The sequence below is a fragment of the Mustelus asterias genome, unplaced genomic scaffold (assembly GCF_964213995.1).
Source record: "Mustelus asterias unplaced genomic scaffold, sMusAst1.hap1.1 HAP1_SCAFFOLD_84, whole genome shotgun sequence".
Lineage (NCBI taxonomy): Eukaryota > Metazoa > Chordata > Chondrichthyes > Carcharhiniformes > Triakidae > Mustelus > Mustelus asterias.
The window spans coordinates 372,010-397,477 of NW_027590138.1; the positions used below are offsets into that span (position 1 = coordinate 372,010).

The 25,468-nt window shown below is 45.7% G+C and overlaps 4 protein-coding genes across 5 annotated transcripts in view; 3 read left to right on the forward strand and 1 right to left on the reverse strand.

Moving 5' to 3' along the window:
- Window positions 1-25,468, forward strand: part of LOC144483888 (uncharacterized) — a 435,358-nt gene that overhangs the window by 312,910 nt on the left and 96,980 nt on the right. The window lies entirely within an intron of this gene.
- Window positions 1-25,468, reverse strand: part of LOC144483897 (uncharacterized) — a 151,135-nt gene that overhangs the window by 12,734 nt on the left and 112,933 nt on the right. The window contains 1 exon segment of the mRNA XM_078202476.1: window positions 23,106-23,713. Within this exon segment, the coding sequence (XP_078058602.1) occupies window positions 23,106-23,713 (608 nt within the window).
- Window positions 842-7,294, forward strand: LOC144483864 (uncharacterized). 2 transcript variants are annotated; one of them, XM_078202436.1, is made up of 2 exons: window positions 842-907; window positions 5,653-7,294. In XM_078202436.1, exon 2 carries the CDS (start codon window positions 5,836-5,838, stop codon window positions 7,039-7,041), a length of 1,206 nt encoding a protein of 401 aa, XP_078058562.1. In that variant the 5' UTR covers window positions 842-907; window positions 5,653-5,835; the 3' UTR covers window positions 7,042-7,294. The 2 variants fall into 2 exon arrangements, with proteins under 2 accessions (XP_078058562.1, XP_078058561.1); XM_078202435.1 differs by having other exon boundaries at window positions 843-1,006.
- Window positions 13,581-16,882, forward strand: LOC144483874 (uncharacterized). Its single transcript, XM_078202450.1, has 2 exons — window positions 13,581-13,641; window positions 14,722-16,882. Exon 2 carries the CDS (start codon window positions 15,078-15,080, stop codon window positions 15,837-15,839), a length of 762 nt encoding a protein of 253 aa, XP_078058576.1. The 5' UTR covers window positions 13,581-13,641; window positions 14,722-15,077; the 3' UTR covers window positions 15,840-16,882.

Consider the following 25,468-nt stretch of genomic DNA (forward strand, 5'->3'; position numbering starts at 1 on the left):
CTGTATCTTTAAGACCTGATTAGCTGTAAAGATTCGCATTCTAATCAGTATTCTGTAACTTGATTTTCTGTCTCTGTATGCCCTGTTTGAGAGCAGATATCCACTCAATCGGACAAAGGAGCAGCGCTCCGAAAGCTCATGGCATTTGCTGCCAAATAAACCTGTTGGACTTTAACCTGGTGTTGTTAAAACTCTTACTGTGGATTCAGTTCTCCAGCTCCTGTCTGCAGACTGACAGTAAAACCAATGGGTCTTATTGGGGGTGTTGGGGCCTCCAGCGGGTGTTTGTGAATCCTCCCCGCCCACCTCCCAGGGTTTCCTTCCTTCCCAGAGATCAGAGTCCTCATTGATTTGAGGCCAAAGTGTAACCTCTTATTTATTGTCCCCCTCCCCCATCCTCTGATGTGAACCATCCTCCAGTGGCTGAGCCAGGATGGGGCCGTTAACCTGGGCCTGTTCCCGGGAGGGAGGGAGGGAGAAGCCCCGCAGCTGCAAACCAGGGAGCTGACAATGATTCTGAAGGGTTTGCGGATCCACAAAGTGTTTCCAAATCCTCCCAGCCACCGCCTAACGCTGACTCCGCTTCTCCGGGACAAACAAGCGCCAAGGACAGCAATGACACTGCGCATGCTCCGCATCACAATGCCCAGGGGACTGATTGACGGCAGCTCCGAACCAATCGGAAGAGGGGGCGGGACTGGAGGACCGAGCGGGAGCGGCTGGTCCTCCAACCAATCGGAGTGAATGAGGGGCAGACCTGAAACATGCGCAGCTCCGGACCAATCGGAAGAGTTCCCTGTTCCACGCATGGGAGAAGTGCGCATGCGCGGTAAGCAAAGGCGTTTGCAGCACGCGCAGTGCGGGTGACAGCGACTGGAGAGAAGTTCCTGTGTCTCATCAGCAGCCGGTAAGGATGCAGAAACATAGAGGGAGCAATGGAACCGGCGGATGGACGTAGAGGGTTTCTAAATACCTGTTGAAGGCCTCAAACATCGAATATGAGCCCGTAGGTCCCGTGTTTGCAGCTTCAGGTCTTTTTCCCGAGACAAAGCTCAGGTTAACAGCCGCCATCTTGATTGAGCAGGGAGCAGAGCGCATGCGCTGGTGTTTTGGTGACGCAACCGTGAGGGGGCGGGTCTTTGTGTTTCTGCTCCCACCGGGTCCTAGTGCTCGGAAACATGACTAAATTTGAGCAGCAGATTTTCAAACAGCTTCACCCACTCCCAGGCTGCACCTCACGTTTGCAGCCGAGAGAAGTTAATGGGTCATGTACATATTCAGTATGAGAGGTGGCATCCGGAATACTTACCTGAAGCGGTTACACGGCTTTTGTACTTGTTGGAGTTTAGAAGGTTGAGGAGGAATTTATTGAAACTTACAGGGTACGGCGTGGCCTGGACAGAGTGGACATGGAGAGGATGTTTCCACTAGTAGGAAAAACTAGAACCAGAGGGCACAACCTCAGACTAAAGGGATGTTCCTTTCAAACAGAGATGAGGAAGAATTTCTTCAGCCAGAGTCATCGAGGTTTACAGCATGGAAACAGGCCCTTCGGCCCAACTTGTCCATGCTGCCCTTTTTTTTAAAACCCCTGAAGCGAATCCCAATTGCCTACATTTGGCCCATATCCCTCTATTCCCATCCTACCCATGTAACTATCTAAATGCTTTTTAAAAGATACAATTGTACCCACAGCTTGTTCCAGACACTCACCACCCTCTGTGTGAACAAATTGCCCCTCTGGACACTTTTGTATCTCTCCCCTCTCACCTTAAACCTGTGCCCTCTAGTTTTAGACTCCCCTACCTTTGGGAAAAGATATTGACTATCTACCTTTGGGAAAAGATATTGACTATGCCCCTCATTATTTTATAGACTTCTATAAGATCACCCCTCAGCCTCCTACGCTCCAGAGAAAAAAGTTCCAGTCCATTCAGCCTCTCCTTATACTCAATCCATCAAGTCCCGGTAGCATCCTACTAAATCTTTTCTGCACTCTTTCTAGTTTAATACTATCCTTTCTATAATAGGGTGACCAGAATTGCACACAGTATTCCAAGTGTGGCCTTACCAATGTCTTGTACAACTTCAACAAGACGTCCCAACTCCTGTATTCAATGTTCTGACCGATGAAACCAAGCATGCCGAATGCCTTCTTCACCACTCTGTCCACCTGTGACTCCACTTTGAAGGAGCTATGAACATGTACCCCTAGATCTCTTAGTTCTGTAACTCTCCCCAACGCCCTACCATTAACTGAGTAAGTCCTGTCCTGGTTCAATCTACCAAAATGCATCACTTCGCATTTGTCGAAATTAAATTCCATCTGCCATTCGTCAGCCCACTGGCCCACCAGAGAGTGGTGAATCTGTGGAACTCTTTGCCACAGAAGGCTGTGGAGGCCAGGTCATTGAGTGTCTTTAAGACAGAGATAGATAGGTTCTTGATTAATAAGTGGATCAGGGGTTATGGGGAAAAGGTAGGAGAATGGGGATGAGAAAAATATCAGCCCATGACTGAATGGTGAAGCAGCCTCGATGGGCCGAGTGGCCTAATTCTGCTCCTATGTCTTATGGCCTTTTGGTTACACTTCAGCCCCAAGCTCCTCATGTTTACATAGAAACATGCATAGAAAATAGAAGCGGAAGGAGGCCATTCAGCCCTTTGAACATTCCCTGCCATTCATTATGGTCATGGCTGATCCTCAAATTCAATACCCTTGTCCCACCCATCCCCCCATAATATCCCTTTTGCCCCAAGAGATATATATCTACTTTTGAGGAATGGAGATCCAAAGATTCACGACCCACTGTGTGAAAAATATCTAATCTCTGTCTCTATGCGCAACACTTGTTTAAACAGTGACCCCGAGATTCTCCCATAAGAGTAAACAACACTTCCAACAAGTTGTTGGAAGGTATTTTGAGAGACAGGATCTACAGGCATGTAGAGAGGCAAGGACTGATTAGAAACAGTCAGCATGGCTTTGGAGTGGAAAATCATGTCTCACAAATTTGATTGAGTTTTTTGAATGGGTAACCAAGAAGTTAGAAGAGGGCAGTGCAGTTAATGTTCTTTACATGGACTTTAGCAAGGCCTTTGACAAGGTATCAAATGGTAAGTTGTTGCATAAGGGTAATCTCACGGGATCCAGGATGAGGTAGCCAAATAGGTACAAAACTGGCTTGATGACAGAAGACAGAGGGTGGTTGTAGATCGTTGTTTTTCAAACTGGAGGCCTGTGACCAGCCGTGTGCCTCAGTGATCGGTGTTGGGTCCACTGTTATTTGTCGTTTATATTCATGATGTGGATGAGAATTTAGTAGGCATGGTTAGTAAGTTTGCAGTATGGTTAGTAAGTTTGCAGATGACACCAGGATTGGTGGCATAGTGGACAGTGAAGAAGGTTACCTAGGATTGCATCGGGATCTTGATCAATTGGGCCAGTGGGCTGGTGAATGGCAGATGGAGTTTAATTTTGATAAATGCGAGGTGATGCATTTTGGTAGATTGAACCAGGACAAGACTTACTCAGTTAATGGTAGGGCATTGGGGAGAGTTACAGAACAAAGAGATCTAGGGGTACAGGTTCATAGGTAGAGTGGCGAAGAAGGCATTCGGCATGCTTGGTTTCATTGGTCAGAACATTAAATACAGGAGTTGGGACGTCTTGTTGAAGTTGTACAAGACTTGTGTCAGACCACACTTGGAATACTGTGTGCAGTTCTGGTCACCCTATTATAGAAAGGTTGTTATTAAACGAGAAAGAGTGCAGAAAAGATTTACGAGGATGCTACTGGGATTTGATGGTTATAAGGAGAGACTGGATAGACTGGGAATTTTTTTTCTGGAGCGCAGGAGGCATAGGGGTGATCCTATAGCGGTCTATAAAATAATGAGGGCCATAGATCAGCTAGATAGTCAATATCTTTTTGCAAAGGTAGGGGAGTCTAAAACTAGAGGGCATAGATTTCAGGTGAGAAGGGAGAGATACAAAGGGTCCAGAGGGGCAATATTTTCATACAGAGGGTGGAGAGTGTCTTGAGCAAACTGCCAGAGGTAGTAGTAGAGGCGGGTACAATTTTGTCTTTTGAAAAGCATTTAGATAGTTACACTGGTATGATGGGTATAGAGGGATATGGGCCAAATGCGGGCAATTGGGACTAGTTTCGGGGTTAAAAAAAGGGGCAGCATGGACAAGTTGGGCTGAAGGGCCTGTTTCCATGCTATAAACCTCGATGACTCCTCTCCACATCCAAGACCTTTCAGGATCTGAAAGGTTTAAATTAAGTTGCCTCTTACTCTTTTAAACTCGAGCAGAGACTGTCTCACTGCTCCTCATCAGACTATCCACCTATTCCAGGTGTTAGTCGACTAAACCTTCTATGAACTTCTAATGCATTTATATTTTTCCTTAAATAAGGAAATCGAAATGTAGACATTGCTCCAGATACAGACTCACTGTGTGCAACTGAAACATAACTTCCCTGCTTTTACTCCATTCCCCTCATAACAAATAATAGCTTTCTGAATTACTTGTACCTGGATTTTCTATCGTGATGGGTTTTGGATATTTTTTGTTCCAGGGGGTTAGAAAGGGAGGATTTACACACAACAAGCTCAAACCAAGAGAAAAATGTTGTCTCTTCTGATACGGGCTTTCTGAATGGGATAAGTAGGTAGATGTGAATGGAATGTTTCCACTTGTTGGTTTTTCCATGACTGGGAACCATGAACAGACAACAAATAAATCAGACAGGAAAATAGGAGATGTTTCTTTCTTCAGACAGTTGTTAGAATTTGGAACTCACTGCGACTGGAAGTGGTTGACACAAATACTTTAGATGCTTTCAAAAGGAAAATATATGAGCTTATGAGAGAAAAGGGATTGGAAAAATCAAGTGAAAAGCTGAGATGTGGTGATCAGAATGAGAGGAGACTCATGTGGAGTATAAACTCCAGTACAGACTCGATAAACCGAATGGCCTGTTTGTGTATTGTCACAGACAGAACAAACAATTCTCCTTCCCTGTTCAAAGACAATAACAATCAGCTCCTAATGATCCGAGTGACTGTCAGATCTCAACGTGATGTTTGGTTTGTGTTTTCTTGCTGTAAATCCTCCTTTCCAATATCCTGCAAAGGGAATTTACAAAAGTCATCACTGTCAGTCCAGGATAGATATATTCATAGAATTCCACAGCTCGGAAGGAGGCTATTTGGCCCATCAAGTCAACTCTCCGACAGAGCATCCCACCAAGGCCCCAACAACATAACCCAACTTATTTACCCCACTAATCTCCCTAACCTACACACCCTGGGGGGAAAATGGATAATTTAGCATGGCCAGTCCACCTAACCTGAATATCTTTGGACTGTGGGAGAAAACCGGAGCACCTGGAGGAAACCCACGCAAACAAGTGGAGAATATGCAAACTCCACACAGCAGCGCTCCGAAAGCAAGTGGCGTTTGCTACCAAATAAACCTGTTGGACTTTAACCTGGTGTTGTTAAACTCCTTACTGTGTAAACTCTACACAGACAGGTAACCACGGCCGGAATCGAACCCAGGTCCCTGGCGCTGTGAGGCAGGAGGACTAACCACTGTGCCACCGTGCCAGCCACGTAATTCTTTGTAAACTTATTTTGCAGGAAATAGAAGAGGAGGATTTGCAGTCTGGACAATCAAATCTCACGTCAGACAGAGTCAATCGGTTCATTGGGATTTGAAGATTTGTGCATCTGAAGGGATTTAATTGACCATCTCAGTTGGAAACTGGTGAGAATCTGTTTCCTTGCTCCTCCTGTGGGGAGGGATTGATACAGCTGGAAAACATGCTGACACGACAGCGAACTCGCAATAGTGAGAGTTCATTCACCTGCTCCGTGTGTGGGAAGAAATTCATGTGTTCGTCCAACCTGCTGGCTCACCAACTCGATCACATTATTCAGAAGCCTCTTCAAAGCTCTGACTCTGGGCAAAGCATTGAAACCTCTGAGGAACAGGCCCAACACCAGCTCCTTCACACTGACGAGAGACCGTTCAGCTGCTCCCACTGCGGGAAGAGGTTCAGCCAGTCCTCCCGCCTTGCAGAGCACCAGCTCCTTCACACACACGAGAGACCGTTCAGCTGCTCTCACTGTGGGGAGTCATTTAGCGACTCAGTGCATCTCACTGAGCACCAACAAGTTCACACCAAGGACAGGCCATTCAGCTGCTCCCAGTGTGGGAAGAGATTCACTCAGTCCTCCCACTGCACCGTTCACCAACAGATTCATTTTCAGAAGAGACATTTTAAATGCTTTAAATGTGAGAAGACCTTCAAAAGAAGGATTAGTCTGCTGAGACACCAGGGCACTCACACTGGGGAGAGGCCATACGTTTGCCCTGTGTGTGGGAAAGCATTTACTTGTTTGCAACATCTGCTGAGTCACCGGCCTATTCACACCGGGGAGAAGGCATTCATCTGCTCCGTGTGTGGGAAGGCTTTCACGGAGTCATCCAGCCTCCGGAGACACCGCCGCATTCACACAGGAGAGAAGCCATTCTCCTGCTCCATTTGCGGCAAAAGATTTGCTCAGTTTTCCTCCTGCAATCAACACCAACACATTCACTCTGATCAGAGACCTTCTCAATGCTCAGAATGCAATAAGACCTTTAAAAGAAGTGATGATCTGCTGAAACACCAACGCATTCACACCGGGGAGAGGCCGTTCCTGTGCTCTGTGTGTGGAAAGGGATTCGCTCAGTCGTCTGGCCTGCTGAGACACCAACGCATTCACACCGGGGAGAAGCCGTTCACCTGCTCTGTGTGTGGGAAGGGATTCACTGATTCATCCTATATGCTGAAACACCAGCGAGCTCACACTGCGACAGAACCGTTCACCTGCTCCCTGTGTGGGAAGGGATTCACTGATCCATCCCGCCTGCAGAGACATCAGCGAGTTCACACTGGGGCAAAACCTTTCAACTGCTCCATGTGTGGGAAGGGATTTAATCAGTATTACAGCCTGCTGAAACATAGACGACTTCATGTGTGACCGGCAACGTTGGATTCTGTTGTTTCTGCACCCTGAGATAAACAATAACAATTGGATGAATAGGGGAGGCAGCGGCACAGTGGAATTATCACTGGACTCAGGGTAAGGCTCTGGGGACCCAGGTTCGAATCCCACCACAGTCGATGGTGAAATTTGTATTCAATTAAAATCTTCAATTAAAAGTCTAATGACAAACCTCAACCTTTAATCAATTGTCGTAAAAACCCATTTGATTCAGTAACGCCCTTTAGAGAAGGAAACCTGCCGTCCTTACTTGGTCAGGCCTACATGTGACTCCAGACCAGCAATGTGGTTGACTCTCAAATGCCCTCTGAAATGGAGGCAGTTAGGGATGGGAAAGAAATGCTGGCCCAGCCAGTGACGTCTACATTCCGTAAAAATGAACTTAAAAAAGTTCCTCAGGATCTCAGTAACCTCCTCCAGCCCCACAACACTCTGTGTAAATACAAGTTGTTGATGATTATGCCCTGAGATAGATAACGTGAACCCGATTCCCATCATCCGCCAACCCGGCAACTTCTTCACAAAAAGTAAAGCACATGGGATTGGGGCTGTTGTACTGAGATGGGTAGAAAACTGATTGGCAGACAGGAAACAAAGAGTAGGATCAAACGGGTCTTTTTCCAACTGGCAGGCAGTGCCTATTTGGGTAACGCAGGATCAGTGCTGGGGCCTCGGTTACTCACCTGCCATGGGTCTTGTTTTTTTCCCCCTGTTTATTATGCATCATTTTTAAATTGTTGCTTCCTAAGAATCTAATTTAAAACCATGGATAAACTCAAACCACTTTTGGAAAATCTGTGACTCTCTGATCAAGAATCTTACTGACCACTGCACACCATTCTGGTCACCGTATTATTAACAAAAATATCCAGGCACTGGAGAGGGGGCAGAGAAGATTTTAATGATGAGATTTTAATGTAGAAGGCAGCTCACCACCACCTTCTCGAGGGCAATCAGGGATTAGCCCCTAAATGCTGGCCAAGCCAGTAATGCCCACATCGCATAAATGATTTTCAAAACGTGTGTGGTTTTTTTATCAGGAAAGGATTAGAACCATAGAACCATAGAAAATTACAGCTCAGAAACAGGCCTTTTGGCCCTTCTTGTCTGTGCCGAACCATTTTATGCCTAGTCCCACTGACCTGCACTTGGACCATATCCCTCCACACCCCTCTCATCCATGAACCGTCCAAGTTTTTCTTAAATGTTAAAAGTGACCCCGCATTTACCACTTTATCCAGCAGCTCATTCCACACTCCCACCACTCTCTGCGTGAAGAAGCCCCCCCTAATATTCCCTTTAAACTTTTCTTTCACCCTTAACCCATGCCCTCTGGTTTTTTTCTCCCCTAGCCTCAGCGGAAAAAGCCTGCTTGCATTCACTCTATCTATACCCATCAAAATCTTATACACCTCTATCAAATCTCCCCTCAATCTTCTACGCTCCAGGGAATAAAGTCCCAACCTATTCAATCTCTCTCTGACTCAGCTTCTCAAGTCCCGGCAACATCCTTGTGAACCTTCTCTGCACTCTTTCAATCTTATTTACATCCTTCCTGTAACTAGGTGACCAAAACTGTACACAATACTCCAAATTCGGCCTCACCAATGCCTTATACAACCTTACCATAACACTCCAACTTTTATACTCGATACTCCGATTTATAAAGGCCAATGTACCAAAGGCACTCTTTACGACCCTATCCACCTGTGACGTCACTTTTAGGGAATTCTGTACCTGTATTCCCAGATCCCTCTGTTCAACTGCACTCTTCAGAGTCCTACCATTTACCCTGTACGTTCTACTTTGGTTTGTCCTTCCAAAGTCCAATATCTCACACTTGTCTGCGTTAAATTCCATTTGCCATTTCGGAGCCCATTTTTCTAGTTGGTCCAAATCCCTCTGCAAGCTTTGAAAACCTTCCTCACTGTCCACTACACCTCCAATCTTTGTATCATCAGCAAACTTGCTGATCCAATTTACCACATTATCATCCAGATCATTGATATAGATGACAAACAACAATGGACCCAACACCGATCCCTGTGGCACACCACTAGTCACAGGCCTCCACTCAGAGAAGCAATCCTCCACAACCACTCTCTGGCTTCTTCCATTGAGCCAGTGTCTTATCCAATTTACTACCTCCCCATGTATACCTAGCGACTGAACCTTCCTAACTAACCTCCCATGAGGGACCTTGTCAAAGGCCTTGCTGAAATCCAGGTAGACAACATCCACCGCCTTCCCTTCATCCACTTTCCTGGTAACCTCCTCGAAAAACTCTAATAGATTGGTCAAACATGACCTACCACGCACAAAGCCATGTTGACTCTCCCTAATAAGTCCCTGTCTATCCAAATATTTGTAGATCCTATCCCTTATCACACCTTCCAATAACTTGCCCACCACCGACGTCAAACTTACTGGCCGATAACTTCCCGGATTTCTTTTGGAACCTTTTTTAAACAACGGAACAACATGAGCCACCCTCCAATCATCCGGCACCTCCCCCGTGAATACTGACATTTTAAATATGTCTGCCAGGGCCCCTGCAAGTTCAACACTAGCTTCCCTCAAGGTCCGTGGGAATACCCTGTCCGGTCCTGGGGATTTATCCACTCTGATTTGCCTCAAGACAGCGAGCACCTCCTCCCCTTTAATCTGTAAAGGTTCCATGGCCTCCCTACCAGTTTGCCCTATCTCCGTAGACTCCATGCCCGTTTCCTCAGTAAATACGGATGCAAAAAAACCATTTAGTATCTCCCCCATCTCTTTTGGTTCCATACACAGTGTACCACTCTGGTCTTCAAGAGGACCAATTTTATCCCTCACTATCCTTTTGCTCCTAACATACCTATAGAAGCTCTTTGGATTTTCCTTCACTCTGTCTGCCAAAGCAACCTCATGTCTTCTTTTAGCCCTCCTGATTTCCCTCTTAAGTAGCTTCTTGCACTTTTTATACTCCTCGAGCATTTGATCTGTTCCTTGCTGCCTGTACATTTCATACAACTCTCTCTTCCTCTTAATCAGTGTTACAATCTCCCTCGACAACCAAGGTTCCTTATTCCTATTTACTTTGCCTTTAATCCTGACAGGAACATACAAACTCTGCACTCTCAAAATTTCTCCTTTGAAGGCCTCCCACTTTCCATTTACATCCTTACCAGAGAACAGCCTGTGCCAATCCACACTTCCCAGATCCCTTCTCATTTCATCAAATTTGGCCTTTTTCCAGTTCAGAACTTCAACCCGAGGACCAGATCTATCCTTATCCATGATCAGGTTGAAACTAATGGCATGATGATCACTGGATCCAAAGTGCTCCCTCACACTCACATCCATCACCTGCCCTAACTCATTTCCCAATAGGAGATCCAATATCGCATCCTCTCGAGTTGGCACCTCTATATACTGATGTAGAAAATTCTCCTGAACACATTTTACAAACTCTACCCCGTCTAAACCTTTAACAGTATGCGAGTCCCAATCTGTATGTGGAAAATTAAAATCCCCTACTATCACAACTTTGTGTTTCTTGCAGTTGTGTTTCTTGCAGTTGATTGACAGGCTAGTTCTTCTTTCTTGAGAAATGAAGGCTGAGGGGTAACCTGAGCAGAGGTCTTCAAAATTATAAAAGGTTTAGATCCAGAAATAGTGTTTCCTCTTGTGGGGAAGAGCAAAAAGTAAAGTTTATTTATTAGTCACAAGTAGGCTTAGATTAACACTGCAATGAAGTTACTGGGAAACTGGAGACAATCAATATAAAACAGTCACTAAGAAATCCAATAGGAAATCCAGGATAAATTTCTCTACACAGAGAGTGGCGAGAATATGGAAATCACAGCTACAGGGAGTGAAATGAACAGTACAGATGTCTTTCAGGGGAATCTCAACAAGTACTTATGAATTATTTTATAGTTCATTCAGGATTTATTTCAAAACGACTAAAAACAATAAAGTGACAGGAGATAATTTGCACGGTGTGAGACTGTGTGTGAGGGTGTCTGTGAGTGTGTCTGTTGCTTTCCATTGGTGTCACAGAAACCTTCCTCTTTCTGAGGAGACAATCTGGCTCCTGAATGATGTGAATTGTACAACTCAGAGATTCTCCATTCAGAATGACCATGTGCTGTGTAAAACCTGACATCTCCACAACCAGACGCCACTTCTCCTGGAACAACGTGAAGTGACTACAATTTTCTAGATTGATTTCTTTGCTCTCACATATTTTCTCAGTTCATAAATTCCATCACGACCTTTAAACACACCGATGGTCTCCACTTTAAATACTTCCCTCAGTCTTACCAACATATAGCAATTGGATTGCTGCTATTGCAGGAATCCATTCTGAAATTCTGTAAATCTGATTCCCACCAAACACCAACCCATATCCCCATCTGAGTTCCAGATTTTAATGAGATTTCTTAAAACACAGGCAGCCTGGCAGCACAGTGGTTAGCATTGCTGCCTCACAGCGCCAGGAACCCGGGTTCAATTCATGCCTCAGCTGACTGTGTGGAGTCTGCACATTCTCCCTGTATCTGTGTGGGTTTCCTCCGGGTGCTCTTGTTTCCTCCCACACTCCAAAAATGTGCAGATTAGATTGATTGGCCATGCTAAATTGGCCCTCAGTGTCGGGGATTAGCAGGATAACTACATGGGTTACAGGGATAGGGCTGGGGGTGAGATCGTTGTTGGTATAGGCTCAGTGACCTCCTTCTGCACTGTAGGGATTCTCTACCGTCTGTCCTGTCATTACATTGGATCCAATACTGTGTTCACTGACACACTGCAGCCTGACTTATTATTGGAATAAACACTGTGTTTGTTACATCCAGAGTAAGTAAATCAAGCCAATCCATGACGAAGGGTCATCCAGACTCGAAATGTTGGCTAGAATCTCTCTGTAAGTCTCACAAACTCCCCACCCTTCAGGAGAACAGTGACCACGACACCACACAACCCTGCCACAGCAACCTCTGCAAGACGTGCCGGATCATCAACACGGATGCCATCATCTCACGTGAGAACACCATCCACCAGGTACATGGTACATACACTTGCAACTCAGCCAATGTTGTCAACCTGATAGGTTGCAGGAAAGGAATGTCCTGAGGCATGGTACATTGGGGAGACTATGCAGACGCTACGACCACGGATGAATGAACAGCGCTCGACAATCACCAGGCAAGAGTGTTCTCTTCCTGTTGGGGAACACTTCAACGGTCACAGGCATTCGGCCTCTGATCTTCGGGTCAGCGTTCTCCAAGGCGGCCTTCACGACACACGACAACGCAGAGTCGTTGAACAGAGACTGATAGCCAAGTTCCGCACACATGAGGACGGCCTCAACCGGGATCTTGGGTTCATGTCACACTATCTGTAACCTCCACGACTTGCCTGGACTTGCAAAATCTCACTTACTGTCCTGGCTGGAGACAATACACATCTCTTTAACCTGTGCTTAATGCTCCTTCCACTCACATTGTCTGTACCTTTAAGACTTGATTACCTGTAAAGACTTGCATTCCAACCATTATTTTGTAAATTGAGTTTGTGTCTTTATATGCCCTGTTTGTGAACAGAACTCCCACTCATCTGATGAAGGAGCAGCGCTCCGAAAGCTTATGGCTTGTGCTACCAAATAAACCTGTTGGACTTTAACCTGGTGTTGTGAGACCTCTTACTGTGCTTACCCCAGTCGAACGCCGGCATCTCCACATCATGGAATCTCTCTCCACATCATGGAATCTCTCTCCACAGTTGCTGTCAGACTTGCTGAGGTTTTGCAGCATTTTCTGTTTTGAAGTCAGTGCTTTGCTGTGTTGTCTCTGTGCTCCATCTCCACTCTGATTGTATTGGAGCCTGTGTGTGTCATTGTTACACTCAGAGTAAGTCAGTGCTTTGCTGTGTTGTCTCTGTGCTCCATCTCCACTCTGATTGTATTGGAGCCTGTGTGTGTCATTGTTACACTCAGAGTAAGTCAGTGCTTTGCTGTGTTGTCTCTGTGCTCCATCCCCACTCTGATTGTATTGGAGCCTGTGTGTGTCATTGTTACACTCAGAGTAAGTCAGTGCTTTGCTGTGTTGTCTCTGTGCTCCATCCCCACTCTGATTGTATTGGAGCCTGTGTGTGTCATTGTTACACTCAGAGTAAGTCAGTGCTTTGCTGTGTTGTCTCTGTGCTCCATCCCCACTCTGATTGTATTGGAGCCTGTGTGTGTCATTGTTACACTCAGAGTAAGTCAGTGCTTTGCTGTGTTGTCTCTGTGCTCCATCCCCACTCTGATTGTATTGAAGCCTGTGTGTGTCATTGTTACACTGAGACTCTCTCATTGTGATTATTGGACAAACAGCAAGCTACCGTCACAATGCCCGGCTGATTGACGGCAGCGCGCACCAATGGGAAGAGAAGGGGCGCGGTTGGAGGTCCGAGCGGGAGAGGCTGGTCCTCCAACCAATCACACTGAATGAGGGGCGGAGCCCGCTCTGACTGGGGCATGCGCAGTGTGGGTAATGGCGACGGAGACGGGGCTGTTTTTTCGGCTCGGAGATAGGTTAGCGGTGATTGACGGTACGGAGGGGGCGAGGGATCTCGCGGGTGGACGGAAACGCTGCGTAAGCAGGTTGTGTAAGCGGTGAACCTCGGTAAAGAGCTTCACGGACCCAGTTTGCACCGAGCGGTACCGCAGCTCCTCATGTTCGGGCCGTGTTCATGGCCGCCATCTTTATTGGGGGCAATATGCAACAAGGCGCATGCGCAGGCCGGCATCGTTTTAGTAGAACATAGAAACCCTACAGTGCAGAAGGAGGCCATTCGGCCCATCGAGTCTGCACCGACCACAATCCCACCCAGGCCCTACCCCCACACATTTACCCACTAATCCCTCTAACCTACACATTTTAGGATTCTAAATTTTAGGTTTTAGGGGGTAATATTGTCAATGACTGGGAGGAGCTTGTTCCCCATTGCTCAGAATGGAGACAACTTGTCCATCAAACTGCATCAACCCTCTGAGTCCCAATGTCTTATTGACGAGGCAGAGCGGTGGCAGAGGAGGAAAGAAAGGGAAATAGCTTTGACAAACGGTCATCTGGCCTCAACGTCAGCTCTTTTCTCTCCTTACAGATGCTGCCAGACCTGCTGAGATTTTCCAGCATTTTCTCTTTTGGAAAGGGAAATAAATTCTGCTTTCCAGATCCCACTATATCATGGGATGTCTTTCCCATTCATCTTCTGTTCCACCGTCCTTATGGGCAGCGAGTTCCAGATCATGTGCTCTCCCTACCCAAGTATAAATCTTCCTCAAATACCTGCTCTATCACAATTCAAATAATGTCCTGTATATTACACTTTTATCCAGTATTATAGACATCTGTCTGGCAGCCTGCATGGAGATTTTCAGCTCCCTGTGTCCAGGGCAGGAAGCAGTGAGCATGGATCTGTCAATCAGCCTCAATCAGCACCTTCAGGAGAATTGGGAGGGTGAATATTAGATACAGCAGAGTGAGAATTGAGGGAGAGTGTGTGGGATGGAGATTTGCAGCTTTTGGGGAATGAGAGAGGAAAGAATGTTCCATAGAAACTAGAACTGTCTGTTCTGAATTTCTATCCTGTACTGACTGTGATGACTTTTGTAAATTCCTTTTACAGGATATCAGAAGGTGAGGATTTACAGACAGAAATCTCAAACCAAATGTCACATCAACATCTGACAGAGGCCTCAATTCGTCGGGACCTGAATATTATCGACCTTTGAATCCAGAATGGAAATGTTTCTCTGTTCTGTCTGCTTCAGGAGATTTTAAATTTCAGTGTGACTGGAAAAGCACCGAGACACACACACACCCGAGTAAGAGTGCTCCAGTGCACTGAGTGTGGAAAGAGCTTTAACCAGTTACACAGCCTGAAAATACATCGCAGCATTCACAGCGGGAGAGACTGTACCCGTGTTCTGTTTGAGATTTAACTAATTGTTTAACCTGGAGAGTCACAAGGACACCCGCACCATGGAGAAACCGTGGAAATGTGGGGACTGTGGGAAAGGATTCAGTTTTCCATCTCAGCTGGAAATTCATCGACGCGGTCACACTGGGGAGAGGCCGTTCACCTGCTCTGTGTGTGGGAAGGGATACACTCAGATAATTGATTTACAGAGACACCAGCGAGTTCACACTGGGGAGAGGCCGTTCACTTGCTCGGAGTGTGGGAAAGGATTCACTCGGTTATCCAGTCTGCAGAGACACCATCGATTTCACACTGGGGAGAGACCTTTCATCTGCTCTGTGTGTGGGAAGGGATTCACTCAGTTAATTGATTTGCAGAGCCATCAGCGAGTTCACACTGGGGAGAGGCCGTTCACTTGCTCTGTGTGTGGGAAAGGATTCAGTGTGGCATCAGGCCTACGGAGACACCAGTTAGTTCACACTGGGGAGAGGCCGTTCACTTGCTCTGTGTGTGGGAAAGGATTCAGTCAGTTGCCCTACTTGTTGAGGCACAATGTCACTCACACCCAAGAGAGACCCTTTAAATGCTCTGACTGTGGGAGGGATTTCAAAAGCTCTCAGCTAATGATGTCCCACCAGCGCATTCACACTGAGGAGAGACCTTTCAGCTGCTCTCACTGCACAAAGAGATTCAGATCGTCATCTGCCCTGCGGACACACCAGCGAGTTCACACTGGGGAGAGGCCATTCCCCTGCACCGTGTGTGGGAAGGGATTCACTCAGTCATCCCGACTGCAGAAACACCAGCGAGTTCACAAGTCATAGAGTCATACAGTACAGAAGAGGCCTTTCAGCCCATCGAGTCTGCACTGACAAAACTATACTAAATTTACACTCATCCATTTTCCAGCACTTGGCTGATGGTGTTTGAACTGTCAAAACATTCAAGTGCTCATCCATGTGCTTTTTAAAGGTTGTGAGTTTTCCCGCCTCCACTGCCCTCCCAGACAGTGAATTCCAGACTCCCACCACCCTCTGGGTGAAAACATTTTTCTTCAAATCCCCCAAAACCTCCTGCCCCTCACCTTAAAATGATGCCCCCTCGTTATTGACCCTTCAACTAAGGGGAACAGCTGCTTCCTATCCACCCTGTCCATACCCCTCACAATCTTATACACCTCAATCATGTCCCTCCTCAGCCTTCTCTGCTCTAAAGAAGACAATCCAAGCCTATCGAGTCTCTCCTTATAGCTCAGCTGCTCCATCCCAGGGAACATCCTGGTGAACCTCCTCTGCACCCCCTCCAGTGCAATCACGTCCTTCCTATGGTGAGGCGACCAGTACGAGTGCGAACTGGGGTCAAGCAGGGCTGCGTCATTGCACCAACGTTCATCCCCACCTTCCCCGCAGCAACACTCCACCCCAGCACCATGAAGCTCCCTGCTGGAGTCGAGCTAACCTACTGGACCAGTGGGAAGCTTTCAATGTCCCACCCCTCCAGGCCAGAACCAAGACCAGCCCAGCCTCAGTCATCAGGCTGCAGTATGCAGACTCTGGGGGGGGGGGAAGTGATGGCCTAGTGGTATTATCACTAGACTATTAATCCAGAAACTCAGCTAATATTTTGGGGACCCCGGGTTTGAATCCCGCCACGGCAGACGGTGGAATTTGAATTCAATAAAAAAAATTAAGAATCTACTGATGACCATGAAACCATTGTCGATTGTCGGAAAAACCCATCTGGTTCACTAATGTCCTTTAGGGAAGGAAATCTGTTGTTCTTACCTGGTCTGGCCTACATGTAACTCCAGAGCCACAGCAATATGGTTAACTCTCAACTGCCCTCGGGTAACTAGGAATGGGCAATAAATGTTATGATGTGGAGATGCCGGCGTTGGACTGGGGTAAACACAGTAAGGAGTCGAACAACACCCCCAGGTTAAAGTCCAACAGGTTTATTTGGTAGCAAACGCCACTAGCTTTCGGAGCGCTGCTCCTTCGTCAGGTGAGTGGGAGATCTGCTCATACACAGCTCATACACACGAGGACGGCCTCAACCGGGATCTTGGTTCATGTCACACTATCTGTAACTCCCACAGCTTGCCTGGACCTGCAGAGTCTCACTGGCTATCCTGTCTGGAGACAACACACATCTCTTTAACCTGTGCTAATGCTCCCTCCACTCAAATTGTCTGCACCTTCAAGACTTGATTAGCTGTAAAGACTTGCATTCCAATCATTATTCATTGTTCTGTAAATTGAGTTTGTGTCTTTATGTGCCCTGTTTGCTGTGTATGAGCAGATCTCCCACTCACCTGATGAAGGAGCAGCGCTCTGAAAGCTAGTGGCGTTTGCTACCAAATAAACCTGTTGGACTTTAACCTGGTGTTGATAGACTCCTTACAATAAATGTTAGCCAGCCAGTGATACCATGTCCCACAAATGAATGAAAAAGATGTCTGTCTGATCTACAAACTATTGTCAACACATTCACTGAGGCAGATGAGAGAATGGGCCTCTGACTAAACATCCGGGAAACAAAGGTTCTCTCGCAGCCCAATACAACTCCCCTCCTGACCATCAAGATCCACGGTGAGCCCTACACCTCGGGAGCCCCCTGTCGGCACGGGCAGACATCAACGATGAAATCCAGCATCAACTCCAATGGGCCAGTGCAGGCTTCGGACGCCTGAGGAACAGAGTTCAAAGCTCAAGACCTCAAATCCAGCACCAAGCTCATGGTCTACAGAGCAGCCGTGGTCCCTGCCCTCCTGTATCCATCAGAAACATGGACAATGTACAGCACACACCTCAAATCCCTGGAGAGATGTCACCAACGTTGCCTCCACAAAATCCTGCAAATCCACTGGCAGGATAGGCATACCAATGTGAGTGTCCTCTCCCAGGCCAATATCCCCAGTATCGAGGCACTGGTCACACTTGACCAGCTGTGATGGGCGGGCCACATTGTCCGCAAGCCCCGAAACAAGACTCCCGAAACAAGTGCTGTACTCCGAGCTCCGCAATGGCAAACTGTTGGAGAAAATTCCTAATAGGTTGGAGAAATTTTAAACCATGAGGCATCTCAGACACTAACAGAACTACCAGCATTGAGTTAAATGACTCTAAATCAGACACAGAAGCGAACAAGGGAACAGTCTACACACACGAACGTAGTAAAAGATTTATACAATTAATTCTGATTTAAACATGAATTTTCTGATTTTAAAATGTATGTGAGCTGTATTTTTAAAAGCAATTGTAAACTTTAGCCAAAGGCAGGCTGCTGCAAGGCATGATGGTACAGGGACACTGACAGACAGGCTACATTCTTCAGAACAATGAAGCCACAGAATGTGACAACCTTTATCAGCGAAGTTTCTAACAGAAAGGTTCTCAAGGCAGCTTCATGAATAGGATTGATTCACACTGTCCAGATAAGACAGTGTCTTCTCAGACATGAGAACGTGCATTTGTCTGGTTTGGCCAGTGGCAGAGTAAGAGCCAGTGGGAACATTAACTCTGACCTTTGTAGCTAAGCGTCTGGCGTTGCTAAGCAATAGGGGGATGAAGTGTCTGGATTCTACTGATCATTAAATCCCATTGTGTCAGAGGATAAAATGCAATTGGCTAAAGTATATGACGTGTAATTAAGGATTTATTTGTATAGAAAATGATTTGTTCACACCTAATGAAAGGCAGGAGAATTTCTGATGAAGAATGTATAATTGATCCAGCCGAAGCATTGTATGTCAGAGTTATTGAAGAAATAAGGATGCTTCTCTTCGAGAGAGGCATTACACTGTCCAATAATTTCTCCCTTCGATTGTTGGTCAGATAAAAGATGTGTCTTTAAACTGGGACACTGGCTTTCTTGAGTCTTTGTATTGTCTGAAGTTTTTGGCGATACCTGGTCTCCAGTGGTAATGTACCCAGTGTGTTTTGGGGAATGAACTCAGAAGAATCATTCAACACTCAAGCCTGATTCAATTGACAAACAGTTTATTGAGTTACGCCAGCGGGGAGAAGCCACAGGGGCTGACCATGTGCAACTCCACCCAACAAAGAATATCATCAATTCATATCCAGTTACTCAGCCCATCCCAGCTGGACACAATCCAATCAGAATGGTGATAGATTACATACATTATATATCGGTCCAATGAAATTAGTATCTGGGCATCATGGGGCTTTGTGATCAGCTCATGAACAGATTGGTGCCCCCATCATGATGTTTTCCAGACCACCTTAGCTTGGGCTTTCTTTGTACATAGACTCCCTTAGTTTGAAAAGGGGTGGACTAAAAGTTCTCGAATGGACGTCAGCACCCTTCCTTTGTTTTAATCTAATGACCACACGGTCTGGGAAACATTTCTATTTAATAATCTCTCCTTTTAAACTCTTTTCTTCAGTATCCAATTCCAGAATTTCCCTTTTCATTGTGTCAGGAATAAATCTTTTGACCTTACATAATAACTAGGAGCAGGAGTAGGCCATCTGGCCCCTCACGTTCTCTGCGCCATTCAATAAGATCATGGCTGATCATTTCGTGGACTCAGCTTCATTTACCCACCCGCTCACCATAACCCTTAATTCCTTTACTGTTCAAGAATTTATCTATCCTTGCCTTAAAAACATTCAACAAGCACTGGCAGGGAATGTCACAGAAGGCGCCGGAGTGTGGCAACTCGGGGAATTTCACAGTAACTTCACTGTAGTGTTAATGTAAGCCTGATTTGTGATTAATAAATAATAAATAAACAGACTTTGGATGAAGAAGTTCCTCCTTGATTCAGTCCTAAATCTGCTCCCCCTTATTTTGAGGCAATGCCCCCCAGTTCGAGTTTCACCTGCCAGTGGAAACAACCTCCCTGCTTCCAATCTATTCCCATAATTTTAGATGTACTATATTTCATAATTTTATATGTTTCTACAAGTGCTCCTCTCATTCTTCTGAATTCCAATGAGTATCGTCCCAGTCCACTCAGTCTCTCCTCATAAGCCAACCCTCTCAACTCTGACAGGAAGTTTAACCAAAGATCAATCCAGTACAGGATTGGTCAGAGTCATTTCACATGTCTCAAATTGTAACTAAGCATGACAAATTAAAACTCTCATTCTTAAATGTGTGAATTGTATCCGGATTAAAATTCCCACATGTTTAGTAAAATATCCTGGAATCCTGTCTCTGGCCAGTAAATATGGTTCCATGGTCATAGAGTTTGAAAAAAAATCTTTATTAATTACACTTCGTTTTTAAAATTTGTTTGATTTAAATTACAGACAGAAATCCTCAAAGCTTGAAGCTTTCAACCACAAATATCATCCACACACAAGCAGAGAAACCTTAGCATGTGCTTTACAACAATGACCAAATGAATTCCCAAAGCGTTCTTGTGGTTCTGTTTTTAAACTTCCAAAAATACCTTTAATTAAAGACTCAAAATAAGATTAAATCCCCAGAAAGATAAACCTTAACAAATGTAGCCCAAAACAATGATAAAACACATCTACAAACATCCACATAAAACAAACAAAACACACAGATTCTCACAGCTCGTAAATTTCAAACAATGAATCCTCAGCATTCTCTCTCTCTCGCAGCTATAGCTTCTTAAAGCAACAGAGCACTACAAGTTCACAACTCCTTAATTAAAATAAGATACAAGATGCTTAATTCTCCTCTATTATCACTCAAACTTTTTTTTGTTCCATCGAATGGTAGGATTAGAACCATTAGAATCTACTCTCAGAGATCCGCTTTTCAGTCCAGTGCTACTTGGAGTATACCGTCACTTCACCGACTATCAGGTCACAAGTCCCTCACAAATTTATGATAAAATAATTGATATGATGCCTGAGAACGCTTCTTAACTTCTGAACCAACTACCTACTGCTGTTTGATGATTGGTCAGATCCCCTTTTTACAGATTCGGGAATCTCAGCCGCTGACCAGTCCTGGAATAAGTTTAATTCTCACTCATTCTGAGTAAATATTCTCACCAGGTCCTCTGTCAGGGCCCTGCTAAGCAGCTTTAATGGTCCGTGATTGCAGAAACTGAGCAGTCACAGGAATGTGGTCAAGATAGTCCAGTCCCATAATGCTTCACATTCAATCTGCAGTCCTTCAATTATAACAGAATATGTGGCTGTATGTAGCTGCCTCGGCCGTGGTCAAACCCAACACTGCCTTCTTGAACTGCTGCAATGCCTGAGGTGTCAGTACACCCACAGTGCTGTTAGGGAGGGATTTCCAGCTACACATTCCAGACTTTCACTGGACTGTAGGTGGATATCAGATTGATATATTCCATTCAACCACACCCAAGGTGAGTTATTCAAATTCCTTTATTGTCCAGGACAATATATTCACAATGTCTTTAAAACAGAAATTAAACATTCCTATTTGATTTCAGACAGTAACGTATTCTGTTGGTTTGTTCTTTATTGTCAATGTCAGGCTGGGGTTGTTCCCCTTGGAGCAAAGGAGGTTGAAGGGAGATTGGATAGAGGTGGACAAGATTCTGACAGGTTTAGATAAGGTGGACAAAGAAAAGCTGTTCCCATTAGCTGATGTGCCAAGGATGAGGGGGACACAGATTTCTTGTTTTGGATCAGAGATGTGGAGTGGGGGGGGGGGGGGGGGGGGATGTGAGGAAGAATATTCTGATGCAGCGAATGGTAATGACATGAAACTCGCTGCCTACGCGGGTGGAGGAAGTGGAGACAATAAACAATTAAAAAGGAAATTGGATGGGCATTTGGGATGTTCCAAACAGAACAAAGAACAAAGAAAATTACAGCACAGAAACAAGCCCTTTGGCCCTCCAAGCCTGTAGCAACCATGCTGCCCGTCTGAACTAAAACCCCCTACCTTTCCGGCGACCATATCTCTCTATTCCGATGCTATTCATATTTTTGTCAAGACACATCTTAAAAGTCACTATCGTATCTGCTTCCACTACCTTCCCCGGCAACGAGTTCCAGGCACCCACCACCCTCTGTGTAAAAAACCTGCCTTGTACATCTCCTTTACACCTTGCCCCTCGCACCTTAAACCTATGCCCCCAGTAATTGACTCTTCCACCCTGGGAAAAAGCTTCTGACTATCCACTCTGTCCATGCCCCTCATAATCTTGTAGACTTCAATCAGGTCGCCCCCCTCAACCTCCGTCGTTCCAGTGAGAACAAACCAAGTTTTTCCAACTTCTCCTCATAGCTAATGCCCTCCACACCAGGCAACATCCTGATGAATATTTTCCGTACCCTCTCCAAAGCCTCCACATCCTTCGGGTAGTGTGGTGACCAGAATTGAACATTAGATTCCAAGTGCGGTCTAACTAAGGTTCTATAAAGCTGCAACATGACTTGCCAATTTTTAAACTCAATGCCCCGGCTGATGAAGGCAAGCATGCCGTATGCCTTCTTGATTATCTTCTCCACCTGCATTGCCACTTTCAATGACCTGTGTACCTGTACACCCAGATCCCTCTGCCTATGAATACTCTAAAGGGTTCTGCCATTTACTGTGTGTTTCCCATCTGTATTAGACCTTCCAAAATGCATTACTTCACATTTGTCCGGATTAAACTTCATCTGCCATCTCTCCGCCCAAGTCTCCAACTGATCTATATCCTGCTGTATCCTCTGCCGGTCCCCATCGCTATCCGCAATTCCACCAACCTTTGTGTCGTCCACAAACTTGCCAATCAAACCAGTTCCATTTTCCTCCAAATCATTTATATATATTACAAGCAGCAAAAGTCCCAGCACTGATCCCTGAGGAATGTCACTTGTCACAGCCCTCCATTCAGAAATGTACCTTTGCACTGCCAACCTCTGTTTTCTTCTGACTAAATATCTCTAAACTTCCTAACACCCTGTCTCTCTGTTATCCTTGTGACATTTGAAACCAGGTATTCGCAAAAAGACTCAAAGAGCATCAGCCCACTGGAGGCTGAGACCAGCCAGTCCAGCACAAAGAAACCCTCTGACCCTCCCCATTGACCAACTGTGAGAATGAACAAAATGCAGTCCTGGATGTAACTGAGAGCAGAAACAATAACAGCAGAATCCTACCCCTGGAATCACTCGTGAACTTGCTGGTGTCTCAGCAGCCGGGATGAAACTCTGAAACCCTTCCCACACTGAGAGCAGGTGAACGGCCTCTCCCCAGTGTGAACTCGCTGGTGTGTCCGCAGGTCAGATGACCGAGTGAACCTCTTCCCACACTGAGAACAGGTGAATGGTTTCTCCCCAGTGTGAACTCGCTGGTGTGACTGCAGGTGGGATGACTGAGTGAATCCCTTCCCACACTGAGAGCAGGTGAATGGTCTCTCCCCAGTGTGAACTCGTTCATGTGTCAGCAGGTTGGATGACTGAGCGAATCCCTTCCCACACTGGGAACATGTGAATGGCCTCTCCCCAGTGTGAACTCGCTGGTGTCTCTGCAGGTCGGATAACTGACTGAATCCCTTCCCACATTGAGAGCAGGTAAATGGCCTCTCTCCAGTGTGGACTCGCTGGTGTCTCTGCAGGTCGGATAACTGACTGAATCCTTTCCCACATTGAGAGCAGGTGAACGGCCTCTCCCCAGTGTGGCTGCGCCGATGAGCTTCCAGCTTATATGGGGCTCTGTATCTCTTCCCACAGTCCACACATTTCCATGGTTTCTCCATGGTGCAGGTGTCCTGACCTTTCTATTGAGTGAACAATTCGTTGAAACTTCGTCCACACACAGAACAAGATTACAGTCTCTACCCGCTGTGAATGGTGTGATATTTATTCAGACTGTGTAACTGGTTAAAGCTCTTTAGTCAGTGCATTGGAACACTCTCACTCGAGTGTGTCAGAGTGTTGATGTTTTTTCACTCACACTGACATTTCAAATCTTTTCAAATCGACAGACTGGACAATCATTTCTCCTTCTGGATTCAAAGTCCGATGATATTGAGGTCCCAAGGAATATGACTCTGTCACGTCTAGACGTGACGTTTGAGATTTCGGCCTGTGATTCCTCTTTCAATATCCTGTAAAATGTGTTTCCAAAAGTCATCAGTGTCAGTACAGGATAGAAATTCAGAACAGACAATTTCTATGGAACATTCTTTCCTCTCTCATTCCCCAAAAGCTGTAAATCTCCATTCCACACACTCTCTTCCCATTCTCAGCAGGTCTGGCAGCATCTGTATGGAGAGAAAAGAACTGATGTTTCAGAGCTTTGACAAAGGGTCGTCGAGACAAGAAACATCAGCTCTTTTCTCTCCTTACAGATGCTGCCAGACCTGCTGAGATTTTCCAGCATTTTCTCTCTTGGTTTCAGATTCCAGCATCCGCAGTAATTTGCTTTTATAAGGCTGCAGATACCTCCTCCCAAGTAACATGCGTGTGCCCAAGACATCACCACTTGTTTCCCTTATTTCTTTAGCACCCATGGTGCTCTCCGCAGTAAACACAGAGGAGAAGTATTCATTAAAAATCTCACCCATCTCCTGTGGCTCCACACACAGATGGCCATACTGATTTTTAAGGGGATCTATTCTCTCTCGAGCCACCCGTTTACTTTTAATATATCTATAGAACCTCTTGGAATTTTCTTTAATCTTACCAGCCAGATCCATATCAGACCCTCATTTTGTCCTCCTGATTTCCCTCTTCAGTATTTTCTTACACTTTTTATAGTCAGAGTGATTCACTTGTCCCCGATTGCCTAAACCCAATGTATGCTTCCTTCTTTTACCTGACCAGAGCCTCAATGTCCCTTGTCTGCCAGAGATCCCTAAATTTACCATTCTTTCCCTTCATCTTAACAGGAATATACTGCCCCTGGATTCTTGATATCACACTTTTAAAACCTCCCAATTGCCAGTCATTCCTTTCCCTTCAAACGAACTCACCTAATCGACATCTGCTAGATCCTGCCTAATGCCCACAAAAGTGGCCCTGCTCCAGTTTAGGGCCTTGACCTGTGGACCTGTCCTATCTTTTTCCAGAACTATTTTGAAACTATTGGTGCTCCCAATAGTGCTCCCTGACTGACACTTCAGTCACTTGCTCCACCTCATTTCTTAACTGTCTAATAGAAAGTGAGTCCAGGAATTGATAATGAAAAATAAGGAGCTGGGAGATGAATTGAACAAGTATTTTGCCTCGGTGTTCACAATAGAGGATACAGTTAAAACTCAGAAACAGCTGGAAATCAGAAAACAGAAGTGTGGGATGAACTCTGAACAAGCACAATTCCCAGGGAAGTGGTCCTCAGCAAACTGTTGGAGCTGTGGGCTGATGAGTCCTCGGGTCCTGCTGGGCTTCATTCTCTGGTCTTAAAAGAGTGAGGTAGTTGATGTGTTGTTCAATTTTCTAAAATTCCCCATCGGGAGTTGGATAAAGGGAAACCGGTGGATGCGCTGTCCTTAGATTTCCAGAGGACATTTGATGAGGTGCCACATCAAAGG